This window comes from Sorex fumeus, unplaced genomic scaffold (genome assembly GCF_029834395.1).
Source record: "Sorex fumeus unplaced genomic scaffold, SorFum_2.1 ptg000054l, whole genome shotgun sequence".
In the NCBI taxonomy this organism is placed as follows: domain Eukaryota; kingdom Metazoa; phylum Chordata; class Mammalia; order Eulipotyphla; family Soricidae; genus Sorex; species Sorex fumeus.
This window is the reverse complement of record NW_026606111.1, coordinates 18,705,568-18,731,364: the sequence shown is the minus strand read 5'-3', so window position 1 is coordinate 18,731,364 and position 25,797 is coordinate 18,705,568. Positions and strand designations below refer to the sequence as shown.

Here is a 25,797-nt window from a genome sequence, read left to right as displayed (position 1 = left end):
CCCATCCCACCCTACCTCTGTGGCATTCCCCTTTGTTATCTCTCTTCTTTTGAGTGCTGTGGTTTGCAAAAGAGACATTGAGTGGCAATCTTGTTTGGACTATAGTCTATTCTCATCACGCATTTCCCATCCTGAGAGGAACCTCCCAACACCCTTTATTTGGTGCTCTCTTCTCTATCTGAGCTGCCTTTTCCCCTAGCGTGTGTGGCTGTCCTCAAAGCCATGGAGTAATCCTCCTGGTACTTATCTCGGCTATTCTTGGGTGTTAAGTCTCCATTTTGTCACTTTATGTTACCCAGATGAATGCAATCTTTCTATGTCTATCCCTCTCTTTCTGACTCATTTCGCTTAGCATGATACTTTCCATGTAGTACTACTTGTATGTAAATTTCATGACTTCGTCCTTTCTGACAGCTACATCGTATTCCATTGTGTAGATGTACCAAAGCTTCTTTAACCAGTCATCTGTTCTTGGGCACTCAGGTTTTTTCCAGATTCTAGCTATTGTAAACAGTGCTACAATGAACAGACAACTGCAGATGTGTCTTCAACTATACTTTTTTGCCTCTCCGGGGTATATTCCCAGGAGTGGAATTGCTGGGTCAAATGGGAGCTCAATTTCTAGTTTTTTGAGAATCGTCCATACTGTTTTCCAAAAGGGCTGAACCAGTCGGCATTCCCACCAGCAGTGAAGGAGGGTCTCTTTCTCGCCACATCCGCACCAGCACAGGTTGCTTTTGTTCTTTTGGATGTCCCACCACAGTTTTTCCTCCTTCCACCCACTCCCCAGCCTGCCTTCATGTCAGACACTCTCCTTCTTGCTCCCTTTCTCTTTTCTTTTGGGCATCATGGTTTGCAATACAGGTACTAAAAAGTTATTATGTTTCTCCCTCTACCTGCTTTCAGCACTCAGTTCTTGTCCAGAAGTTTCACTTCATGAACCAATAGCCTAAGTTTTTGACAGGTTAATTTCTTAGTGAATTTGGTCCTGGGCTGATCGATTCTGGCCAGAAGCATGACAGTGACTTCAGAGTGTGGGAGAGAGCAAGCAGCTGATAGGGCTCTGTTTGGATGGGCACTGGGCTAGACCTGCACCCCTCCGGGGAGCCCCCGATGTTTCAGTCATAAGCAGGTGTCCAAAAAGTCTTTGCAGCTGGTTGATCTCTCCAGAGATTTATTTTTGAGTCTCTGGAGCAGGGTCAGTAGATGAGCTTACATGGCAGCACAGGAGGTGGTGCCCTGGGTGTGTCTGCCAGGGTTTCTGGAAAGACAGGGAGGAGGTAGCACATCCCGACTGGGAAAGCCTGGTGATTTCAACACAAAGACCTGCATTAAAAAAAGAAGAAGAATGAAGATTATTTACAGAAGTGTTTCATGGCCTAGGCACTACCTTACATATCATATATGCGTAAATTTTTGTTTTATTTTGATTGCTGAGAGTTTTTGCAATGGTTGAGGTTTTGTTTTCTTTTTTTTTTTCTTTTTTGGCCACACTCAGCAGTTCTCAGGGCTGAGGATCACTCCTGGTGGACTCAGTGGACCATATGGAGTGCCAGGGATTGAACCTGGGTCTGTCATGTACAAGGGAAGTTTCTTACCCACTGTGTTATCTCTCCAGCCCCTTTTGCTATAAGTGAACAAAATTTTATATGCTTGATATAAAATAGAGATGTTGTCAAGCTTAGGGGCGGGGTTATCATTTTTATTGAAGTACCCGGAATTACAAAACAGTTAGTTATGCTTTTCATGCACACATTATTCCATCACCACACTGCATCATTATGCAGCCCGGTTCCATACACCAATGTCCCAAGGGTCCATCCCAGCCACCACTCAGTGTGAACTCAGTTCTGTAGACAAAATCTTTAGTTCCAACAATTTGGGGAATTTATTATTTCCTTACTGTATCTCTTTATATTCCAAATATGAGATATGAGAGATGTATTTTATTTATTGTGGAGGTGGTGATACCTATGCACACATATGAGAACAAAGTTAAACTCCTAAAATCCACAAAATTATAAATCAATGATAGGTTGATTTAAAAAATTATTTTCAGAAAAATCTTTCATTTTTACAGGTAAATAGCACGATAGCACTGTAGCACTGTCCTCCCGTGTTTTTAAATTAATAGTATGGATAAATTATGCTAATACATTTTAAATTTACACGAAACAGATAAATCCTACAAACGTGCAACTTAGTAAGAGTGAGGAGAAAATTAAGAAAATGTTAAGGCTACACTCGGGGCGCCCCAGAGGGGGGCCAGGGAGAGCCCTCCCTGCCCCAAGGGACCCAGTCCCGGCAGCCGAAAACCTCCACAACCCAACCGCCACCATGCTTGAGGCCACTCGACACATCATAAGACACTCCCTACCCATTCTCCAAGAGTACCACACCACATTTGATGGGGTATAAATAGTAGGCAACTGATCATAGAGGGAAATATATATATATATATACACATGCTTATATACATTTTTATATATATACGAAAGCTCATATCACTCAACTTTTAACAACATATTAGTGATAATCCTAAGGAATGTCTTAATGGATCCTGCCAAAATAGAACAATCTTCACACTGTTTCCCTTATGGATACTTCTTTATAGCATTTTCAGTGGTTTTCCATAACAGACAATACAAAATATATTATTTCAGTTGTGCTTTGGGACAGGGATTGGGGTTTGGGATGGAAACATCCCAAATATGGTGGTAGGACGGTGCAGTGGTGATGGGATTGGTGTTTGAATATTAAATGTATTCAAATATTGTCAACTACCTTATAAAATACTGGGCCAGCTCGAGCAAATAATTTTTTTAAAAAGAAAAAATAATTTTTTTGTTCACACCTGGCAATGCTCAGGGGTTACTCCTGGCTCTGCACTTAGTAATTACTCCTGTGCTTAGAGGACCATACGGAATGCTGGGAATTGAACCTGAGTCAGTCGCATGCAAGGCAAACGCCCTACCCACAATGCTATCGCTCCAGAAAAGAAAATTTTAAGGCCAAAATCTGAATAGACCTTTTATTTTTTTTTTATAATTTATTTATTTATTGAATCACTGTGGGAAAAGTTACAGAGCTTTCGGGTTTAGGTCTCAGTCATGTAGATACCAAACACATTTCCCTTTACCAATACTCATTTTTAACCCCGAGCCCCAATAGACCCCCACCTCCCACCCCTCCCAATTCTTTGTGAGGCAGATGAGTTCTAGTTAATACTCTATCTACTTTGACTAGATAGATTATTTCGATAGAAGATGCACAATTATTGTTTAGAGTTTACGACCCACCCCCCCCCAATCAGGCATGCTGAAACAGCGTTGTGAAATGATTTGCTTTCTACAACTTGGTTTAAGAATAAAATGATGTCGCGCGGCCGCTATCGCGGCCGCGCGGTTTTGAATTTCTGCTACTTTACTTATTGACCCTGGAAGAATTTCTATTAAAAGTTAGCTAGTTAAGAGATTGGTTTCTGTGCCCTGGAGTCGTGGCCGTGCCGAAGAGCCGCTCGTGGGGGGCAGCTGGCGACCTCGGTGGGGCGTGGGGGACGGCCCACAAAGCCCCCCTTCCCATGAGGTCCCCGCCGCTCCCCCGAGTCCGGCTCAAACCCGCTTTCCACAAGGCTCCCGTGCGGCCGCCATCTTTCTTTCCAGAGAGGAGCGGGCGGGCCGGTCAACGCCCTTCCCCCTCCGGGCAGGCTTGGTGGCGCGGATCAACACAAGTCCATTTGCTTTTCTGCTCCAAGCGGCTGGTTCTCTGTGCTAAGTCCTTGTGCCTCCGGGGCCGTGGCCGTGCCGGAGAGCCGCTCGTGGGGGGCAGCTGGCGACCTCGGTGGGGCGTGGGGGACGGCCCACAAAGCCCCCCTTCCCATGAGGTCCCCGCCGCTCCCCCGAGTCCGGCTCAAACCCGCTTTCCACAAGGCTCCCGTGCGGCCGCCATCTTTCTTTCCAGATGAATAGACCTTTTAAAGTCTAGAAATGTGTTTCATCCTAAAACAAAATATTGGCTTATGTTAGAAAATATTGCGGATACTGCTCAAGTCGCTGCAATAATAAGTAAAAGCACTCTCCTCCCGTTGTTCATCAGTTTGCTCTAGTGGGCCCAGTAACGTCTCCATTCTGAGACTTGTTGTTACTGTTTTTGGCATATTGAAGACGGGTAGCTTGCCAGTAAAAGATTGTAGTAAAAATCTCTGTAAATGTAAAAAAAATACCTGAATAAACATAGCGCATTCAATATAAAAAAAACATTAATTTATAATTGAAAAGTACTAAAAACCCTTAGCAAGCTAGGAGTAGACAGATATTTCTTAATCTAGTAGAGGGCAATCATAAGCACCATGAGTGAATGCCATACTCAGTGGCAAAGTGCTGAGTTTGTCTTGTCTATTAAATAAACTATTTTAGTGCTTCTTGAAAAAATGTCTCAATGCTATGAAAAACCCTACACTATTGCCTGGTCATGAAGCTCTGTGTCATTCCTTCAAATCTAAATGATAATCTAGTTGAATAGAATATTCTCAGTGGTTTTCATTTCATTGAGTTTTTGGGCTATAACCCTCCATCTGTTTTGGCTCCCAGAGTCACAATTGATAGATGTACTGTGAATCTTACATCCATAAGTTCCTGTTTTGATCTTGCTGCTTTCAGTATTCTGATTTTTATCTTTCTGATTACAGTCTGTCTTGGAGTTTTCTATTTGGGTCTCTTTTCACTGGTATCCATTGAACCTCTTTGATCTGGGTGCCTAGATCCTCAACTCTAGGAAATTCTTATCTGTGACTTCATTAACTAGGGTTTCTTCATTGAATTTTGTTTCCTGCTCTCCAGAGACATTGATGATTTTTGCTGGAGCGATAGCACAGCGGGTAGGGCATTCGCCTGGAGCGATAGCACAGCGGGTAGGGCATTCGCCTTACAAGCGGCCAACATGGCCGACCTGAGTTCGATTCCTCCACCCCTCTCGGAGAGCCCGGCAAGCTTCCGAGAGTATTAGATATGCCAAACACAGTAACAACAAAGTCTCCAATGGAGACGTTACTGGGCCCGCTCGAGCAAATCGACGATCAACGGGAGGGCCTTTACCTTTACCTTTACCTCTTGAACTAATCCCAAAGTTATCAGATATACAGTTTATTTCTTTTCAGGCTTTTTTCCATCTCCTGTTGTTTTCTAGCACTTTCTCACATCTCATCTTGGAGTTCCTCGATCATTTCCTCAGCAACTGTTACTCTGCTGCTCAGACCTTCTTTGATTTTTTTTTTAATTTCACCCGCTATTCTCTCCGTTCTGATTATGGTTTTCTCATTTTGGCACTCCTACTTTTTTGTGCTTTGCTGATTTCTGTGCCATCATTTCTTTGAACTGATTGAATATCTTTAACATAGTGTCACTAAAGTCACTCTCTTAAGAGTTTACAGAGCTGGTTGATACAGGTTGAGTTTCTATGTTATTTTCACTCACTAAGCTGGGTGGGCTTATATTCATCTTCTCCATTGTATTTGCTCTGCTCCTGCTATGCTGAGGATGGATCTTTGTAGCTAGCCCTGTGGGAGTCTCTGTGAGACGAGATTGGGTATTTCTCTTTTTCTTCTCTGTGACAGGCTCCCATATAAGTGCATGTAGGGTGAGATGTGATAAGTCGAGCTGTTCAGGAGATATAGTGGTGGCACTGCCAAGATGATGGAGGCCAGGTGTGGAGACTGCCCAGACCAAGCCAAAAAGGAAGTGAATCTGCTTCTGGTCCAGAAAGGCCCCCAGGAATGTCAGCCAGAAGGTTAACTTCACGTAAATGTTGAAGACATAGATATTTTTAAATCATAGAGCCAACATTTGGCTTCAGGAGACTTAGAGTGACCATTCTCTAAAATAATTATTTCATTCTTTTTGTTGGTTGAAGGGGTGGTGATGGACCGGGTTGCTTGGCTGCTGTTACTACTGCTTCTGGATGGTGGTTATTTTTCTACTTTTACCTCGGTCCAGAACTAAGTACACACTGAATTTCTTAAATTTCTTATCGTTCCCCATATGTGTTCCCAACATGTGATGAGGTGGGGCTTTTTGTTTGTATTTTTGATGTTGTTGATGATGATGGTGATGCTGTTATTTGTTTGTTTGCCTCTTCTTTCTCCCTTCCCCTCTTGTTCTCTTAGTGGCAGACACAAACATCAGCTCCATTGCCTTGGACCTCCTAAGCTGCCTAAGTTTTCTATTTCTCCAGTAGTAGAAGTCAGCCCTGTCCTGTCTCTCTAGCTGCATCTTTCAGATTCCTGGTTCTCTGATTCCATGTTATGTTTTACTTTCACTCTGGGTATGATTTCTTTTAAGTGTATTCTGAGCTCTGGGTTGTTGTTGTTGTTGTTGCCTTCCTCAAACACCATAATCTTCAGCTCTGTAGTCATCATGGTAGCTTCAGTGGTTGATCTTCCAATGCCGTGATCACATTCCACTGTAATAATTACTACATCCAAACCACTTTAGCTTCCCTCTGAGTCCTCTCTCTGACCAGAGCATCCGCAGCTTGACTGAGCATTTATTGCCATTACTCATTAGACCTGAAAACTTTTCCTTCCTGATTCACATGTCCGTGAATTCCCTGTGTTCCCTTGCTCCTCTGAACAGCACTGACCCTAGTAAACAAAAATCTTTTACCTTCTTGGGTACTAGTCAGTATCTAAATTCTCTGCTGTAGGGCCAGAGAGAGAGTACAGCAGATAAGGTGCTTACCTTACATGTAGCCACCCCTGGTTTGGACCCCCAGTACCATACATCGTCTCCCAGGCCCCCAGCAGGAGAAATCTTTGAGCACAGAGCCAACAGTAAGCCCTGAGCACAGCTGGGGATGGCCCCCCAAATAAAAATACAACAAAAATAATAAATTCTCTGCTGTCACCCCAACATAAGCACAGTCCTTACTGCTTCAAACAATAATAAAATACTGCTAATTTTTTTATGATTTCTAATTATTCCTACTATTTTCTGTAATTATTATTTCAAAGTCATACTGTTAAAACTCACTGCTGGTCTTTACTCACATAGTTTACTCCCCCATGTCTGATCTTACGGAGGTGATTGAGACTCATCATGTGAACGCTGTTAGGTTGCCTTCTCTACACCTCACAGCTTCTCTCCCTCCAGTGACACAGAGTGTGTGAGATCTGCAGTCGCCAGTTTTGCTGTGAGGCCTCAGAGAAACAAAAACTCACTCTGATCCCAAAAGCCTCTTTTTTCCTGTGCAGCTTACTCTGTGCTTACTAAGTACTACCTTCTTGTTTGACTCAGGTTTTTATAGCCCTGGCCTCCAGATATCATGGTCCACCTGAAAAGAGAGAAAGTGTACTTTATAAAAAGAAATTCCAGTGAACTATGATTATGTTGGCATTTTGTTAATGGAATAGTAAAGCTTACAAAAGATAAGCATGGACCTAAAGAAGCTGCTTGATTCTTTTCCAGATCTAGATAAGGGGGAGGAAGGGAATAAAGAAAACCAGAAAAGATAGAACAGAACGTAGGGTGTTTGTCTTGCTGGAGTGCAGAGTCAGAAATAAGTCCTGAGCACAACTGGATGTGGCCCAGAAATAAAAAACAAAACAACAACCAAAAAAAAATAATTTTTTTTCAAGTAGTGATTTGCTTAAAGGCATCAGAGCTATTTTACATGTGTAAGATTCAAAACTCTCAGACTAAATCTCTTTCTAATACATCATATCCTTTGAGACAACTTTTTTTTTAATTTTTATTAGTGAAACACCATAAGGTACAGTTGTAGACCCCTTTTAAGCATCAATGAAGCACATACCTGGTTTGCCCCTTATCCAGACTTTTTTTTTACTTGAAACATTGTCTTCTTAAGAAACATTCTCAAAGTCCTGCTTTATCTAATAAGTACATTTATCGCAGACTCCTCTCTGCCCCTTCTGACCCCTTTTGGAATTTCACATGCTTTTCTTTCCTCCTGATCTGTCTAGGCAGTATGCTATATTGGTAAAAAGCAGGCCCTCTGGAGGCAAGCGCCCAAGAATTTGAATCTAATCTATGTCCATTTCTAGAGCTTTGATGGAACCCTTGGGCATTTTTCTCTGGCTGCTGAGCTAAAGTGTCTGCATTTTGTAAATGGGCTTCGATCCAATAACTTACGTCGAAAGCTTCTGAGAGTGCTTAACAAGTAGTGCACACTTGGCAAACAGCCTCTCCAAGCACCTGTATTTCAGCAGCGCTCTGAACACCACCTTAGGTGCCCTCCTGTCTCTCCCTTCCTGCTTTTCCCAGTCTCCTCTCCAGAGAGCACCTGTCCTTCCAACCTCTGTCCAGAGCTGCTCATTTGAACTATCTTGGCTGCCCATTTTGAGGCCACAGCTGTGGCTCATCCCTTTTCCTGTTTTTTTCACCTCTCTTTCTCACCTGGTTTCTTGGCAGCACCTTAATTAAAATGTGCTCAAAACCAAGCTCATCACCTCTCATTACAATCAGTGGTGTTGTAAATAACACCACCACTGATTGTGTTACTCACGATAAAGTCTTAATTGTAACATAATTTTATAAACTAGCATGACACTCAAAACATTTTTATTCTGTCAAAGCTGGGAATGACAAAAGCTCCTGGATCCACAATCTATTAGAGTCGAACACGACTTAGTTGGGGAAAAGTCTCATGATATAGTCAGTATCTTCCATTTTCCCTGTACTTACAGTCAGCCTAGCTTTTCCCAATTGGTATTCTGCCAAGTAGACAAAAGATAATAGCAAAAAGGGTTAAATATTGGCCTAATGTTACCACTTTACATGATGGTAGAGAATGTGCAGTTATTTCTCCTAGAATATTCAAACAACCTTTTGGCGGTAGGTTTGAGATCTCTGTAAAGAACTTAGAAGTGACTTCGGGAATTGAAATATAAAATCCAACTATTACAAAGTCATTTTGCTCTAGGGAGAAGCATATACCTATTAGTAATATCTGCCAGAAATACTACTATAAAAGAGAGACCCCCCCAAAAAAATTTTTATTTTGATCGGTGATTTTAATTAATTTAATTCTTATAATCGTATAATCTATGAATTGTGCTAATGATACATCTCCTCTACTTATGGGGTGGCATAAACAGTTATCAATTACAAATAGGGCTAGTTTTATAAGTGTATATTTCTGAATAGCTGTTTAAAAGATAATTCTGCTCTATAATAGTCTGACTTTAGTAAAAACTTTACAAGCAAAATTTGCCACTCTGTCTCACCAGGCTAAATTTAAAAGCATCTAACCTTAAGACCATCTAAAAGATATAAGAGTGGTTAAGTATTCTTTATTTGGTATTATGCACATGTCACACTGAAATACTTTTTAATAAGACATTTTACATACAGAGAAATTTTAATTAAATTGGCATAATTACTAACAAAAAAATAAGGAGTGACTGCCAGCTTATCTTCACTTTTGCCCACAGCTTAAAATATAGGTGAGTTTTCCTCTTCTGGGTGGCAGTGATTTTCTCAATCTTTAGATTTATTGATATAACCAGTTATATAACTCTGAATATAAAACTGTTCTCCCACAGGTTTGAGATAGCAATCCCTTCTCTAGAGAGATGAATTAAGTTCTATCCTTAGAAGGGAAAACTGTGATTTTCCTTGCAGACCTGGAATTACTATCAAAATTCAAAAAGCTGATCATATTCATTTAAATACAAGCCAGTCTTATATAAATCGGTGCTGTTGAACAAAAAGATGCCACTATGATCTGAATTCTGGTGAATGATACAGATTTAAATATGGTACACATTTAAAAAGTCAAGACTTTTTTGTAACAAATAAGGCAGTGCCGACTATTACTCATTCATAGCTTGCTCTTCTTGTAAGGGTATAGGTCACATCCAGCAATTTTCAGGCTTACTCCAGGCTCTGTGCTCAGGAATCACTTTTAGTGGACTGGGGGACCATACGGGGTCCAGGTATTGAACCTGGGTTAAACTTATGCAAGGCAAGCACCCAACCCACTATAGTATTCCTCCAGCTCATGATAGTAGCTTTTTTGAGGCAAACCATCAACTCTTTCCTTTCCATCTTCTTAATGCTAACAAAAATCATTTTTGTTCCAAGGATGTACTTTTTGGGATGTGTACTTTTGGGGATCTCCAACTACTTCATCAGTATATTCTCTTTCCAGGCCGTGACTTTGTTCTTGTAGGCATCAGTGTAAGAGAATCCAGGGCCGTGATCTGTCTTTGGCCCAGACCATTTGGCCCTTTCTTGTGCTCGCCTCCCTTCTCCACAATATGGTACTGAGCACACTTCTGGACAAAAATAATCTTTCCCTGTCATAGGTGATGGTGGAGGTGGGGGATGGGAGGCGGGGGTCTTATTCACAAGTCCAATGTCCCACTCTTCTCAAAAAAAAAGTTTTTTTTAAACTTTGCAAGACTAGGGGTAAAGTACTTACCTTGTATGTGTGAGGCTCTGGGTTCAATCCATATCACATTTTTTCTTAAATGAGTGCGACACAGGAAGTCTGTTCAATGCTCCACTGTGCAGAAATGTCAATACAAGATATTAATATCCTCAGACCCATTCTTCTGGACCTTTCTGTGGCCTTAGCCCCCTCCGGCATGTATCTCTAAGTAGTATCATGCATTTGCCCATTCACGCTGAGAGCCAAATCTACATTCTACAGTTGACCTTTGCTACAAGTTCTGTGTTTGATTTTTTCCCTTACTCTCTTATTATTATGAACCTTTGCTAATGCAGTATTTTTCCCATTCTAGACTTTGGCCCCTACCAACCAAATTCCGTACTGTTCAGGGCAGAAATCAGTACCAATGAAACCCAAAGGTAGTCCCTATTAAAAATATTATTGTGGAGGGTCTCCTTACTACATGATAGAATAACTTTCAAAGTAGGTATTTCTATATCTTTATTAAAGTCTACTGTGTTTATGCCATATATTAGGTGCCTTATATAGCATGTTATCTCATTTTTACCTATGTGCACTCCTACAAAGGAAATATAGCCCATTTATAAATGAGGAATCTTTTTTTTTTTTTTTTTGCTTTTTGGGTCACACCCAGCGATGCCCAGGGCTGACTCCTGGCTCTGCACTCAGGAATCATTCCCAGCAGTGCTCGGGGGACCATATGGGATGCTGGGAATCGAACCCAGGTTGGTTGCGTGCAAGGAAAATGCCCTACCCATTGTGCTATCGCTCCAGCCCCTATAAATGAGGACTCTTATACAGAGAAGATAAGAAGAGATGTCCTCAGATGTACAAGTGATGGAACAAAATTAGGGTATTCTTGTATGTTATCTGATCAAAGCTTCAGATTATACTCCTACATCAGACTCTTTGGTGAAATGCTCAGTAACTTAGGCAGAATGTTGTTACTGTGGTTTTAATTGGATCTTTGCTAGTGTCTTTTTTTAATGAAATGACTATTTCTCAAGTGTACCACGTCAAGAGTAAACCAGATTCTTGCCAACAGAGAGTCTAAAGGACAAATGTGTAAGCACAGAATCACATGAGGGCAATGATGACTGTGACAAGAGCAGCAGGCTCGTGGGAAAAGAATGTCCTACCAGCCCATTAGAAGAGTCACAGAGATCTCAGTTAAAAGTAGCATTTGAGGGGCTGGGCTGGAGAGATTGTATAGCAGATAGAGCATTTGCCTTGCATAGGGCTGACCCAGATTCCATTCCTAGCACCCCATATGGTCCCTCAAGCCCACCAGGAGAAAATTCCTGAGCACAGATCAAGGAGTAAGCCCTGAGCAACTATCAGTGTGGCCAACCCCTCCCCCGCCCCCAAAAAATAGCATTTGAGTGGCCAAAGAGATAGTGTAGAAGGTAAGGCACTTGCCTAGAGCTGCAGTGGTCACAACCCTGGTCTGATCCCTGGCACCACCTATGGTTACCTGAGCACAGATCCAGCAATAGCCCATGTGCACTGCTAAGTGTACCCACCTCCCCACCCCCAAACAAAAAAGAAAAAGGAAAAAAGTAGTGCTTGAGTTAGCCTGGATAATGCAATCTATCCCAAGTAAAATAGGATGAGGGAGCTAATAAAAAGTGAACATTAAGAATATTGGCAGGGGCTGGAGCAATAGCACAGCGGGTAGGGCGTTTGCCTTGCACGCAGCCAACCCGGGTTCGATTCCCAGCATCCCGTATGGTCCCCCGAGCACTGCCAGGAGTGATTCCCGAGTGCAGAGCCAGGAGTAACCCCTGTGCATCGTGCCGGGTGTGACCCAAAAAGCAAAAAAAAAAAAAAAAAAAAGAATATTGGCAAATGACACTCAATTCTTCTTTTGCAAACCAAGCACCCAAAAGGAGAGAGAGAACAAAAGGGAATGCCCTGCCACAGAGGCAGGGTGGGGTAGGGGGTTGAGGGGTGGGAGGGATACTGGGATTAGTGGTGGTGGAGAATGGGCACTGGTGGAGGGATGGGTACATTGTATAACTGAAACCCAAGCACAAAAATTTGTAAGTCTACAACTGTACCTTATGGTGTTTCACTAATAAAAGTTTAAAAAAAAAAAAGAACATTGGCAAATGAGAAAACTGCAAAAACTTATTATTCCTATGCTGAGAGTACAGGGGAAAAAAAGTCCACTGTGATAATCCAAAACCAGTTCATTCATTGGTTCATTATGTTGTTGACTGTCAGGCAAAGAAGAGGTTGGTAACTTTTGCCTTTTATACAGTGAAGCCATGGAAGAAATTTAAGAGGAACATTATGATCAGTTTTGCCTCTGTAAAAACTTATTTGGATGGAATATAAAATGCAAGTTAAAGAAAAATTAGATGGGGCTGGAGTAATAGCACAGCGGGTAGGGCGTTTGCCTTGCACGCAGCCAACATGAACAACACAGGTTCAATTCCCAGCACCCCATATGGTCCCCTGAGCACCGCCAGGAGCAATTCCTGAGTGCATGAGCCAGGAGTAACCCCTGAGCATCGCCGGGTGTGACCCAAAAAGCAAAAAAAAAAAAAGAAAAGAAAAGAAAAATTAGATGAGAATATGAATGAGAGGATATTCATAATAGCCCAGGGTTTGTAACATGGTAGTGTTGGGGAGCAGGGAAGGGGTCAAAGAGAACAGAATGATCTCAGCAATGGCTGGGCAGAAAGATGTAGCACTTAATTTGCCACAGTGTAGTAGTCTCAAAACCCCTGTCATCATAGATTCTTGACCTCTTTATTCACTATTATTCTGAATTAAAATATAATTAATAGTTAGCAAGTCATATATGACTTTTCACTTACCTCATAAAAGCAGTTGCTTTCCATAAATTTTTTGTGTTTTCACATCTGGATTATACAATAAAAGATTATTGGAGAGAGCTCATGAATTTTTTGAAATCTTTCAACTTCATCATGAAAACTTCAAAGTTAAAAACATATGTTCCATCCGTCCAACTCTCTAGTATGTGAATTTGGAGTCTGGAATTTATTGCTGGTTAAATTGTAACATAAAATTAATTGCAAGTAAAATCACCATAGTTACTCCACATTACAACTTCTGATACCATTATAATACTATATTAGATATAATTAATCATTCTTTTCTTTTATCCTTATAGAACTTGATATACATATGTATGTCTGTACCTTATACATCCTTTTTAATCCTTTTTATTTCTTTGGTCTGAGTATTTCATCATGACTTTCTTGTCCCAAACTTCAAAGAACAGCAAAGTGTTTGAAAAGCAAACTCTGTGGAGAAATAAGAATAGAATTAAATTTTCCGTAGATTCATAAATATATACATTGCTACATGTACACACATTGATAATACACATACCCACTCAAATCTGTTCTACCAATAAACAGGTTTTATGATATATATAATTAAACTGTACAAAAGACTATTTTGACCATTCCAGCACATTAACCATGATACCCAGGAGTGTTGAACCATTTCTCTGTAATGTAAAATATAATAGCTCATGGGTTAGTTTTTAAATTGTTTCACTTTTTGTAAGTTAGAGAATACAGAGTAAGAAATGAAAAGCTTAAGAAATTATATCTACCTCAGTGTGCCTTTAAAGTTCATTTTTTTAATCTAATTGATTCTGTGCTTTTCATAAATACGTAACTGTCCATGGTATACTACTAAACAGTTGACAGTACTGGCTGGTGGGGAAGAGGCATTAGCACATTCCACAGAGCAAGCAGTAGCCTCAGGTGCAATTTAGGGGCACTTCATGTTTATTCTATTAAAAAAATGTGGGGATGGATGAAGCACTGGGTGATTTTTTTTTCCCTGAAAAGTGAACAGTAAGCTAAGTAAATTTGAGCATCTCTGTACTAAAGTATGTTTCTAAGCCTTTATCAAACTCATAATTTCTCTTACCATCATCTTTTTATTTCCCAAAACAAGAGTAAATGCTTAAAACTGTATAAAATAGCTACCTCAGAGCTATTTTATTACTTCCTGTGTCTTTAAGTCAGTATTCTCCAGAATCTAATTTAATTGAAATAGCTTTGCCTGTGTAAACGTCTCTTTTGTTTAAATAAGATTTCACTGTTTAGTTTTGCCTTAAGCAAATGCAGCCATTTGTTTGTCCATAAAACATTAGATTAAATATATAGACTAATATGAATAGCGTCTACCAATCCACATGTACCACTGTCTGTTGCCCGCTTTGCTGGTGTGCAGTGTGTTATTTTAACTGAAAATCAGGGTCCTATCTTTAGCCCACTTTATGGTGAGGTGGGGAGAGATACATTTTTTTTTGTCAAGAAAATCTCTCATTGCCTTGCCAGTATTGATTTTAAATTTGGGAAAGCCTTCCTGAGATTCTCTCTTGAAATGCAGCTGCTAATGCTCCTGACACTGTGGATTTTATAGGTATTTGTTCTCAGAGTGCACAGAGATTTTTTCTCTTTGTTTTATTGCTGAGTACCAATATTAACTGCCCTGATAGAATTAAATATCCTGTATTTTGTAGGCAATAATAAGCATTAAAGGCTGTGGCAGATTCAGCTAATTATTCTCCAATTAAACTGTAGTTTTATCTTCTACTTTCTGTTTTGCTCAATAGGAACTTAGAGATGTATGCTTGTTTTTTAGTTTGTTTGTGGTTAAAGCTAACATCAGACACACACACATACACACACACCACCACCACCACCATAGAGAGAGCAGGTACTACAGTGTTCTTGTGACCTGTCCGTTTTCCCTGTTCAGGCAATGCTGGATGTGGCTGCAGACCAAGGCTGGCTGGTGACCACTCTGAGTATCACCAATCTGGTCCAGATGGTAATCCAGGGCCGATGGTTAAAAGACTCTTCTCTTCTGACAATACCAAACATCGAACACCATCACCTTTACATTTTCAGGTAATTGCTTTCATTTTCAATATCATTGTGGGTTTGTTTGTTTGTTTCTAAATGTGATTTATTTTTAATTTTCTTTATACTTGAACAGGTCACTTGAATATCTGTTGCCACTAGAATATTGGTTCTTTCCAGTGGAAATGCCTAGTTTCCCAGAGTGAGACTTGGTCTAGTGATGTAAAGGTCTCACTTGGAATTGGATCACCTGTTCCAAGCTGAACCACAGTTCATTTTAATCTTGTATTAAATTGTTTTCCATTTGCAACATTGACTGCATTTCTGTTCTGTGTCTATTAATTTTTAGTATCATCCTCCATTTAAAACGATATTCTTAGAGTGCTTTGTGATCCAAAGCAAAATAAATTCCCAATGTATGTTATTGCTGATACATGTGAGAAACCTGAAACCATGGTCAGAGTAAATTGTGCACCTGTGTAATGTCCACAATTCCATAGTTACACACATCCCAGCAGCACAAGATGTGACCTGTGCTTAACAAAAGAATTTAGAATATCATCAAATTATTTAAGGAGAGTCAAACACCTTAGCAAAATAAAAAACAGTTTGGCAGAGCATGAATGAAATGTTTCTTTCACCTCCAGTGTTTCATACACATTGAGAGATACTTGGTTCCCAGACACAAAGACAAGCAAATAGCCTAAAGCTTGCCTCTACTTTTTGTCACCTGGATTAGGAGTACTAGTCATTTGAGGCATCTAGATACAGTAGACCAGAACCTGGAACCTGCTCAAGAAGCTGCTTCACTTGATTTGATTTAAGCAAACTGGACCTCGGGACAGTTGTTCCCTAATACCTGAGTCCCCACCCTGAGCTCTTCTGGGAAACTAAAAGGCACATTCAGAGGGTGAACCAAACCAGCACCAGAGGGTGTGGGTGCCAAAGCAGATACCTCATAGATCTGCAGTGTAGTTTCAGGAACCCGTCCAATACAGTGCCATGAGTTACAGTAGTGGGGTTTCACTGAAAGGCATGCATGTTAAAGTAGCACCTCAACACAGCCCACAGATCTACTCAAGAAGCTGCTTGCAGCCTAAAAGATTTGATCTAGTTCTTTACTATGATACTGAAAACTGCTCTACTTCATGGATTTTGTTTCACATGTGTCTTCTTGCTGTAGAAATAAGAAAAATAAATTTAGGTGGACTGTGTTCTTCAAGGATTGGGCACTACCTAAGCTATAAATCTCAAGTATTTCAAAATATATGTTCCCAACAACTTAGACTGGAAGCTTCACTGAAATGCTTGTATAGATGATTTGTTTACCGCCTCTGAAAAGATGTCCCATTCCAGCTTGGTATTTTATGCCTATGGAAGCATACAAGAACACCTTTCCAGAGGAAAGCATCCCCTATATATGAACCCAAGTATTTTCACAGCTCACTTGTATATTATGATAGTGGTGCTGCCTTGGATGGATGTCTTAGCGAAGGCTAAACTGAACTATTTAACTAAACTATTTAACAATAATGATTCTTAAAACCATATGGTAGTCTCAAGACCAGGGAAGTATGTTAAGGCACTTACCTAGAAGGCAGCCAACCTTGGTTCAATCCCCGGCACTGCTTATTGTCCTCTGAGTACTACCAGGAGTGATCCCAGAGTAAGTCCAGGAGTAAGTCCTGAGCACTGCCAGACATGGCCCAAAAGCCAAAAATAAGAATAAGACATCTTTTGAAATTTAAAAAGCAAAGCGTATTGTAATCTTTTTAGAAATGTTCTAATGACATGAATCATCTTTGTTAGAAAAACATCCCACTTGTGCAGTCAAAGAATGATGTGGATATTGTCTCTTAGGAAATGGAGCTCAAATACAAAGGGCTCCCATGCCGGAGGCCACAGTGGCCCTATCGAATGCCTTCCAGAGCTGATCCAGGCCTGTGGAGGGCAAGACCGTGTATTCAGCTCCATGATTGGAAAAGAGCTCCCTGAAGTTAAAATGAAGCAGGTAAGTTCAGCACTTCTGGGTTCTGAAGCTCTCTTACTCTGTCTCATAAGTCATGCTAAGACTTTTTTTTTTATAAGAGTTGGCTTTGGAGCCAGACTTACCTGGCTTTAAACTTTTTTTACTTGCTTACTAACAGATAAACCTGAATGCATACTTCACCTAGGACATTCTCATGATAAGTAAGCAAGATACTGTTATATAAACTGCTCTGGAAACTGATGAAAAATAAAAGAGCTCAATAAATAATATGAAAAATAATGACAGTGATAGTAATTAGTAGTAGCACTAACAGTTCTTTCAGGGTCTGAAGAGATAATACAAAGGTTAAGGCACATGTCATGCATGTGGCTGACCCAGTTTGATTACTCGCACCCGTCACATGGTCTCCTGAGCACTTCAGAGAGCAAGCCCAGAGCATAGAACCAGAGGTGGCCACCAAGCACTGCTAGATATGACCCCAAAAATTAAAAATTAATTTTAAAAAAAGTTGTTTTGGTATAATGCTACTAATCTGACAAGAAAAGCTCAGTATAGACCGCATAACCTCAGACCCCATCTGATGTTTTTCCTTGGGACAATTTTGGTCTTTTTTTGTGATTGAAATGTGTTTTTATGACATTCCTTCAGTTAACTTTTATATCCCCTCTTAGTTTTCATCATTTTCTTATTCCTAAATTCTGAAGCACCCCTTATTTGTAGACCACATAACTTAGATGGATAGCTAAATCTTTGTTGTAAAAAACTGTTATCTGTCCGAGCCCTCTTTGGAAAGGTTGAAAAATATCAATGTATGATGCAAGAAACACTCAGCATATCAGATTTTTAAGTCTTATGTTTGTTTGTTTTTGTTTGGGGGGGTTGTTTTGTTTTCTTTTGTTTTTTACTTTTTTGCTGTTGGGTCACACTGGCAATGCTTAAGGATTACTTCTGGCTCTGCACTCAGGAATTACTCCTGACAGTGCTGGGGATACTGGGGATCGAACCCAGGTCAGCCATGTGCAAGGCAAATACCCTACCCACTGTACTATCGCTCCAGCCCAACTTTTAAGTCTTAAGCAGTTTTTCCCAAATATGCATTTGGGCACATAGCACATAATTATCCTGTCCTGTCCTGTCCTCCCGTTGTTCATCGATTTGCTCGAGCGGGCCCAGTAATGTCTCCATTGGAGACTTTGTTGTTACTGTGTTTGGATATCGAATACATCACGGGTATCATATTAGCTTATTAATGAATGAAACTTCTAAACAATTTTTTTCCAGTGAAACTTTTATATGTCCTGGAAAAGTATGACAGATATTAAAAGTCTGATTGTTCAGTTTCTGTTGAACCCATAATTAGCACAAAAAACTAAATATTCATAATAAGTTTCTGCCTTTGCTAAATTATCATCAAATTATGAATAAAAGCAATATATTTAAATCAAAACAAGGCTTCTGTTAGCAACAACAGATTTCTAACATAACATACATTGATTTTAAGCCAAGTTTTAGATGTGATAAAAAATTAGAACATTGTTATAATTAGTTCAGGGAGAACTCAGAAGTAAACTTACTTAATTTATTTGCATAAATTGCCGTTCTGTTATCTTTAAAACCAAATGCAAATTGGCTCAGTCTGATACGATGATGGTTATTTGGCTCAAAAGTGCTTCAATTTGCAGAGCAATCTGGTGTCGGCTCTGCAGTGAGGCGATCCCAGGTAACATACAAATCCTGAATTATTCCAGAAATTAGTATGTTTAAAGCATCAATTTAAGTGCTAATTGCAGTAGTAATGAGAAAAAGCAGTACGACTGTGAGATTTGCATCTTCTACCCCATCAGTATGCCTGGAACGGCTGCTGACTGGCAGAGGATTTGGCTGCTAATTAAATAATTGTATGCATGGCAGTGCTCTTGCCTGATTCAATAGATGAAGATTAATCCTCAGATAAATATGTTTGGCTGGTATTGAAATGTCTTAGCAGTTTCTTTAAAAATAGCTCATGTTTTATATACATATGTGTATGTATGTATACATTTATACTCTCAACAAATATATGTCTGCATGTCAGGGATTGAAAAATAATATCATTAAGTGCTACAAAAATACTATAAATACGTTTGTGATATCTGACTTTGAAGGGCTTCGTGAAACAGTGTCCCTAGTTGCTAATAATGAATATATACATTGGCAACTAATTTTTAATGGTTCAAGTGAAAAAGCATAGGAAGTCTTCATGTGATAAATACTACTTGTGTTATCTCTCAAAGGTAAATGCTTTGCAGAAATTATGTATTTAAGTATCTCCTTGATCACTTTTCCACTCTGGTCAGCCTTAAAAGACTATTAAGTGGTAAAGCTTCAGTACTCAGTGATTCTTGGTTCTAGCAGGGAATAAGCCATTGTTACCTTAACCCACTATGTAGATTATTCTTTGGTTTAGCTATTGCCAGATTATACCTGTTCCAGATATAATTTCAAATTTACAAAACAGGTTAGAGGATTGGAGATGGATTGAAAATTTGCATTGGATTTACTTTTTTTTTTTTTTAGTTCCTAAGGGGTAATTTGATTCATCAGGGCTACTTCATTTCAATTAGGTATACTCAGCAGTACTAAAGTCTTAGTAAACAGGAACTAAATCAAAATCTATAAGGAAATTTATGGTATGTATGAAAGAAATACAAGAAAAATAAAATTATTCATGTACTTACTAAAACTGAAAGGTAACAACTAAGGAAACAGCCCAGATGTTAATGCGCTTTTCCTCAGTGATAGAGATAATGCCAAATAATTATTAATGTTAGGGCAAATATAAAAACTAATTTCTGAAAACTATAAAGTTCATTTATCATATTTTTTCCATAGACAGGATTCATTCATTCTACAAATGGTTAGCATTTCCTATTTGTATAATGCATTCTCACAAATATGATTTAATTTAATGAATGGAAATAAAATTGGTAAATTATTTTCTATCCTTTTAATATGTATCACATTGATAAATATTCTCTATCTGGTAATTCCCCAAGCATATTTCTTTTTTCAAAAGGAACCCCAGACTGATAGATTTTCTTTTGATATATGGATATATACAAAAAGTTTTCCTTTTGGAATATAAGCCAAAAAAAACCATTTTGCTCAGTAATTGGTTAATGAGTGATATTGACTGATGTCAACAATTGCTTTACAACATTTTTTCCAAGTTGGTTTTATATCTCCCAAGTACTATTCTCTCTAAGAATTCACCTAAATACTAAAACAGATGCTTCTTTAAAGCCAGCTCAACAACAAATGTTTTTCATCAGTGTGTGAAGATAGTAACTGTTTAGTATAGTGATTATTTTCAGTTGCTTTTGAAAGGACTTTGAAAAACAAAGATTAATAAAAGCATACTATTTTACACACATGCAAATGCCTACAAGAAAAAAAATAGAGAAATCCAAACAATATCTCTATCAATGTCAATATCCTGGCATTAATATTTCATTTTTCAGTACTTCCATAGGGTGAAGGAAACAGGGAAAATGATGCATAGGGTTTTTTGGTATTGTTTCTTACAACTGCTATCAAATCCAGAATTAATCTCAAAACAAAGAGACTGATTTTTTTTTTTTGGTAACGCACACTATTTCTTATTTAATGATTGCATTTCATACTAACCATTCTTTTGTTATACTCTCCATTTTTATTCAGGCATGGAGCTTCGTATCCCACTTACCAGTGATAGATGTTAGCTTAAGTGTTAAAGGCTGGTGGGATGACTCAGTTGAAGGACATAATGAACTCTCTATCACAACTCTGACTTCAGACAAGCGAAATGACAACAGATGGGTCAAGTTGCATGCTGATCAAGAGTATGTGCTTCAAGTCAGCTTGCAGAGAATCCACACTGGGTTCCACAAGGTATAGTGTTTGGTTTCCATTCTCAGATGCTTCACACCAGATGCCAACATGCGACACCACACATATCTTTTCAATTACTAATGTGTCCGTGTCATTCATGAATCCTGCTTTCTCAACTGACCTTAAGCCGCTGGAGTCAGTCTTCTGAAATTAGTCAGTTCTCCCCAGGCACCTTTTTTTTCAACCCCGAAATATCTACCTCATGTAATATTGAATTGCCTGGAGTACTAGACCAAAGTGAGTTCTACAGGCCCAGTCTAACAAAGTCCCTAAAATGCATGTTAGAGGCATATCTTTGACCTTTTTCCAAGCTAACCACTTGAGAATCATTGGGGTAAAGATCTCAAGATCTACACTTTAACCTAGCATCCCAGATCATTCTGAAGTACAATTAAGTTGAAGATGCACTGAACACTGGGCCTGATATAGAGTAGAGGAAAGCTTTACCAGGCCACTCTGTAAATTTAAATAAGACACAGAGCTTGTGGCAGATTGAAATAAGAAAAACTCAGTCTTATCTGGAAGGCTTCTTCGTGTCTAGAATAGGCCCCCAGAAGTGAAATGTCCATTAGTACTACCCCTTCTGTTTTCAAACACAAAATAGTAAATTTCTGTTGTTAAGATACATTTCCAGGGGCTGGAGAGATAGCACAGCGGGTAGGGCGTTTGCCTTGCACACGACAGACCCAGGTTCGATTCCCAGCATCCCATATGGTCCCCTGAGCACTGCCAGGAGTAACTCCTGAGTGCAGAGCAGGAGTAACCTCCGTGCATGGCCAAGTGTGACCCAAAAATGGGAAAGAAAAAAAAATACATTTTCAACGCTGTGCCTTCAAGTTGCGCTTCATTTTATTTCGAATTCTGTTATCACTCCATGCAGTAGGAACTGATTAGCCTCTGGCATTTCAGAGGCTTTTGTATGGGCACGTTTAGATGAAAGTGTATAAAATAAAGTTAGTAATAGTGATACAGATGAAATTATAGGGAAAACTGAGGGGAGGTTTTGCTGCAGAATTATTACTTAAAAATCAGATTTAATCACGTTAAAAAAAAAAAGACGCTGTAATTGGAAGTGATCACTCTGAATAAGAATTGAGTGCTGAAAGGAGGCAAAGTGATATACATGATAACCTTTTAGTAACATTATTGCAAACAATAGTACCTAAAAGGGGGGGGGGGGAGAGAGAGAGAGAGAGAGAGAGTGAGTGAGAGTGTGTGTGTGTGTGTGTGTGTGTGTGTGTGTGTGTGTGTGTGTGTGTTTCTGCCATAAAAACAAGGGTGGAGGGAGGGAAACTGTAGACACTGGTGGAGGATTTTGAAATACTGTATTATTGAAACCCAATCATGAACAACTTTGTAGCTGTATATCTCATGTGGTACTATTTTTCAGAAAATTTTCTTTTTTAACTGAAGTTTTTTTTAATATTTTTTTTAATTACACTGACCTCTCTTTTTTTTGTTTTTGTTTTGAAGCCACACCCAGTGGTACTCAGGGGTTACTCCTGACCCTGCACTCAGGAATCACTTCTGGTGGGCTCAGTACAATGTAGGGATGCCAGAGATCAAACCCTGGGTCAGCCACATGCAAAGCGAGCGCATTGTCCACTGTACTATTGCTCCTGCCCCTAACTTCTCTTTTAAAATTCTTTCAATGAAATGTCTTCTAGAATATTGTATGAAGAGCTGGGGACATAGCTCAATGGGCTAAAAGTTCATGCTCTGTATGCAGGTGGCCATTTTGCTCCCCAGCATCACATGGTCGGTCCCCAAGCACAGAGCATGGAGTAGCCCCTGATATAGCTATGGCAGATATAGCTCCCCCATACCCTCCCCCAGGAAAAAAAGAATAATTGTTGCATGAAATATGATTGGGAGTATGTCCTTATTAGTGTACATTTCATGCCAAACAGGTATTGTCTTAAAAGAACACCAGAATAATGTTGTGTTTTATAAAATCAATTCAAATTTAAGATTTTGAGCCTGCCATTAAGTTGTATCTAATCTTATACTGTAGTGATTAATGTATTGTACAAATTCCTTAAAATTTCCAGTTCTTTTGAGAAAACACTTTTATATTATCACCATATTCTAATATATATTTTTATATTACCTGGGTTACACAGGAGGTGCTCAGGAACTACTCCCAATTCATTGTTCAAGGGTCTCTCTGGGCAGTGCTCAGAGAACTATGCAGTGTCATGGATCAAACACTGGCATTGCAAAGAATGTTCATTGGCCCTTTGAACTGTCATCTCAGCCCCAAATGTTCTTTTTTTAGTGAATTTATATTCTTGGGTTGGAGAGGAGGTATTTATATGATATACTGCTTATTGTCTTGAGGTACTGAATCTCCTGATTGCCTCTCCCAACCCCTGCCTAAGTAAATATTTCTTGTAAATAAGACTTTGGAAGAAGTTTTGTTTTGTTTTTCTTAGTATGGTTTATCTCATTGTGCTCATCTGTAAATGAGCTATTAATGCCATTTACAAGAATGGCTTAAGGATTTACTAATTTGATGTCAAGTTTCAGGACATTCATTTCAAACAGAGCCAAAATATTCTGGTGATTATAACCACAAAGTCTATAAAGTGCTTTGAAGAACTTGAAGAAAAGCAGGTCAAAAGCACCAAAGTAGAAAATATAAAACATTCCAGATAGATCTATAATACAATGTGCAGATTTATGGCCGTTAAGTAAGACAAAGTAGCCTTTTAACTGCAACCAAGTGGTATAGAAAGACCAGGTGTTATTAATGGCTTGCCCTTTTTTTTTCTTTTTCTGGTTTCCAGGGAAGGCCAGACAACCATGCAGCAACCCCTCGATTTCCCAAATTAAAAGATGAAGGCTGGTTTTTGATATTAGGAGAAGTGGACAAGAGAGAACTTATTGCTTTGAAGAGAGTCAGCTATGTTAGAAGTCAGAGTGTTGTCTCCATTTCTTTTTATACCCCTGAAGTACCCGGAAGGTAAGCAGAATCATACCCCCCAAGAGTTCCCAAAGAAGGAAATACAACCATGGTCAGAAAGTTGGTTAACATGCTTTGCCCTGTTTTTCTTTTTCAGGTATATCTATACCCTTTATTTCATGAGTGACTGCTACCTGGGCTTGGACCAGCAGTATGACATTCATCTCAATGTGACACCGGCAAGCATTTCCTCACGGAACAGTGAGGAGGTCTCTGATTCTTTCCACGACTTGAAAGTGAAGTAACTAAACCTGAAAAAAGTGTGTGAGAAGGGTAGAGTAGGGGAAGAGGTCTCTGGCTGTTCAGTCATCGAGATCAAGTCAAGTTTCTTGATGTTTGCCCTGGTGAAACCAGCATCGAGACCCTGTGGAAATTGACTCCAGCCACACACAGGTCACTGCTGTGGCTTTTCAACAAATACTGCCTTTTATGATATTGTCTTCATGGGTTTCTCAGTCTGTACGATGAATAAGTGTGAGGAGAATCTTTTAGTGTGTGTACAGTGAGGTGTTATTTAGGACTGATGCAGATGCCACCCCTCACAGTGTCCAGTTTACAAGAATATTGCCTCCTCTTCCACTAAGGAAAGCTACTCTGTGGCGTGACCATGTTTAGGATTTGTTGTGACGGATTTCTAACCCTGCCATAAGACATATCTGATTCCATCTCTATGGTTGCTCACCAAGTGTCTTATTAGCAAACTTATCCTTTGATCACCCATAGCAGCAGTTTTATGAACTTCTTACCATCATAAATATTAATAATATATGGTGTAAATTTACATTACAGAGCCCAATGATGAAAAAAGAGAATAGAATATACAGATCTTAGAAAATGTAGATACTGTAACTGGTTTAAATAAAATATTTCAAGTGCCACTTCAAGCCAAGATGACTAAATTATTTTTCCTGTTTCTTTCCCATTGTAGCCCCTCTTCCTCTTCTGTTCTTTTCATTGCTTCCACTTCAAGAACTGGTGGGTTAAGGGAGGTCTCCCAAGTGGTATTCAGAAGGCCTGGGCTCCCAGTCATTGTTGAACATCTGGGCCGTTCAATGCAGTGGTCAAGGATGGAGTACTGCTTGGTCTCAGGGTGCCCAGGGGTAACCCAGCCACCGTTCACAGCGCTGGGGGCCTCTAGAACACACCTAGTGGTTCTCAGAGTGCTCTGAGGCTCCACTTGGTGATGCTTAGAGGATCAAACTGGGGTCAGCCTTGCCCATTTACCATCTCTCTGGACCCTCACTACCTAAATCAAAGTCTAAATACTGTGAATATAATAAGTATAATGTCTGCAGGACTAGTTTCAGAGTCCTTTATGATTTTACCTTTTGGCCATTTCTTTCCTAAATAAAATCATGCCTAAAACCATCATTTTAGTGTAATTTTTTTTCAAGGAAGATTCTGGACAAACTGTCAATAAGTTCATACAGGATCATGAGGAGAAACAATCTCATTTTCTTGTTTATCAGGATCATTTTTATTCCTTTTCTCAGTTATGATGACCAGGAGTCATACTCACTGGTTCTGGTGCTCACTGGGAGTCAGACACTTGGTTTCAGTGCTTTCCCACATGCTCACTAGGAATCTCACATTTATTTGGGGGTGCTCACTAGTGATTACCTCATTTGGCACTGAGCATCCCCAAATGG

The 25,797-nt window shown here is 39.6% G+C and overlaps 1 protein-coding gene across 1 annotated transcript in view; it reads left to right on the top strand.

Annotated features, from left to right (window-relative positions):
• ASCC3 (activating signal cointegrator 1 complex subunit 3) overlaps nucleotides 1-25,516 on the top strand; it is a 354,089-nt gene extending 328,573 nt beyond the window's left edge. Inside the window, exons 38-42 of the mRNA XM_056125104.1 lie at nucleotides 15,181-15,332; nucleotides 17,145-17,295; nucleotides 20,974-21,183; nucleotides 23,973-24,148; nucleotides 24,246-25,516. Coding sequence (XP_055981079.1) covers nucleotides 15,181-15,332; nucleotides 17,145-17,295; nucleotides 20,974-21,183; nucleotides 23,973-24,148; nucleotides 24,246-24,393 — 837 coding nt within the window. The 3' untranslated portion in view covers nucleotides 24,394-25,516. The remainder of the gene's footprint in view (nucleotides 1-15,180; nucleotides 15,333-17,144; nucleotides 17,296-20,973; nucleotides 21,184-23,972; nucleotides 24,149-24,245) is intronic.
• Nucleotides 25,517-25,797: the final 281 nt, after the last annotated feature.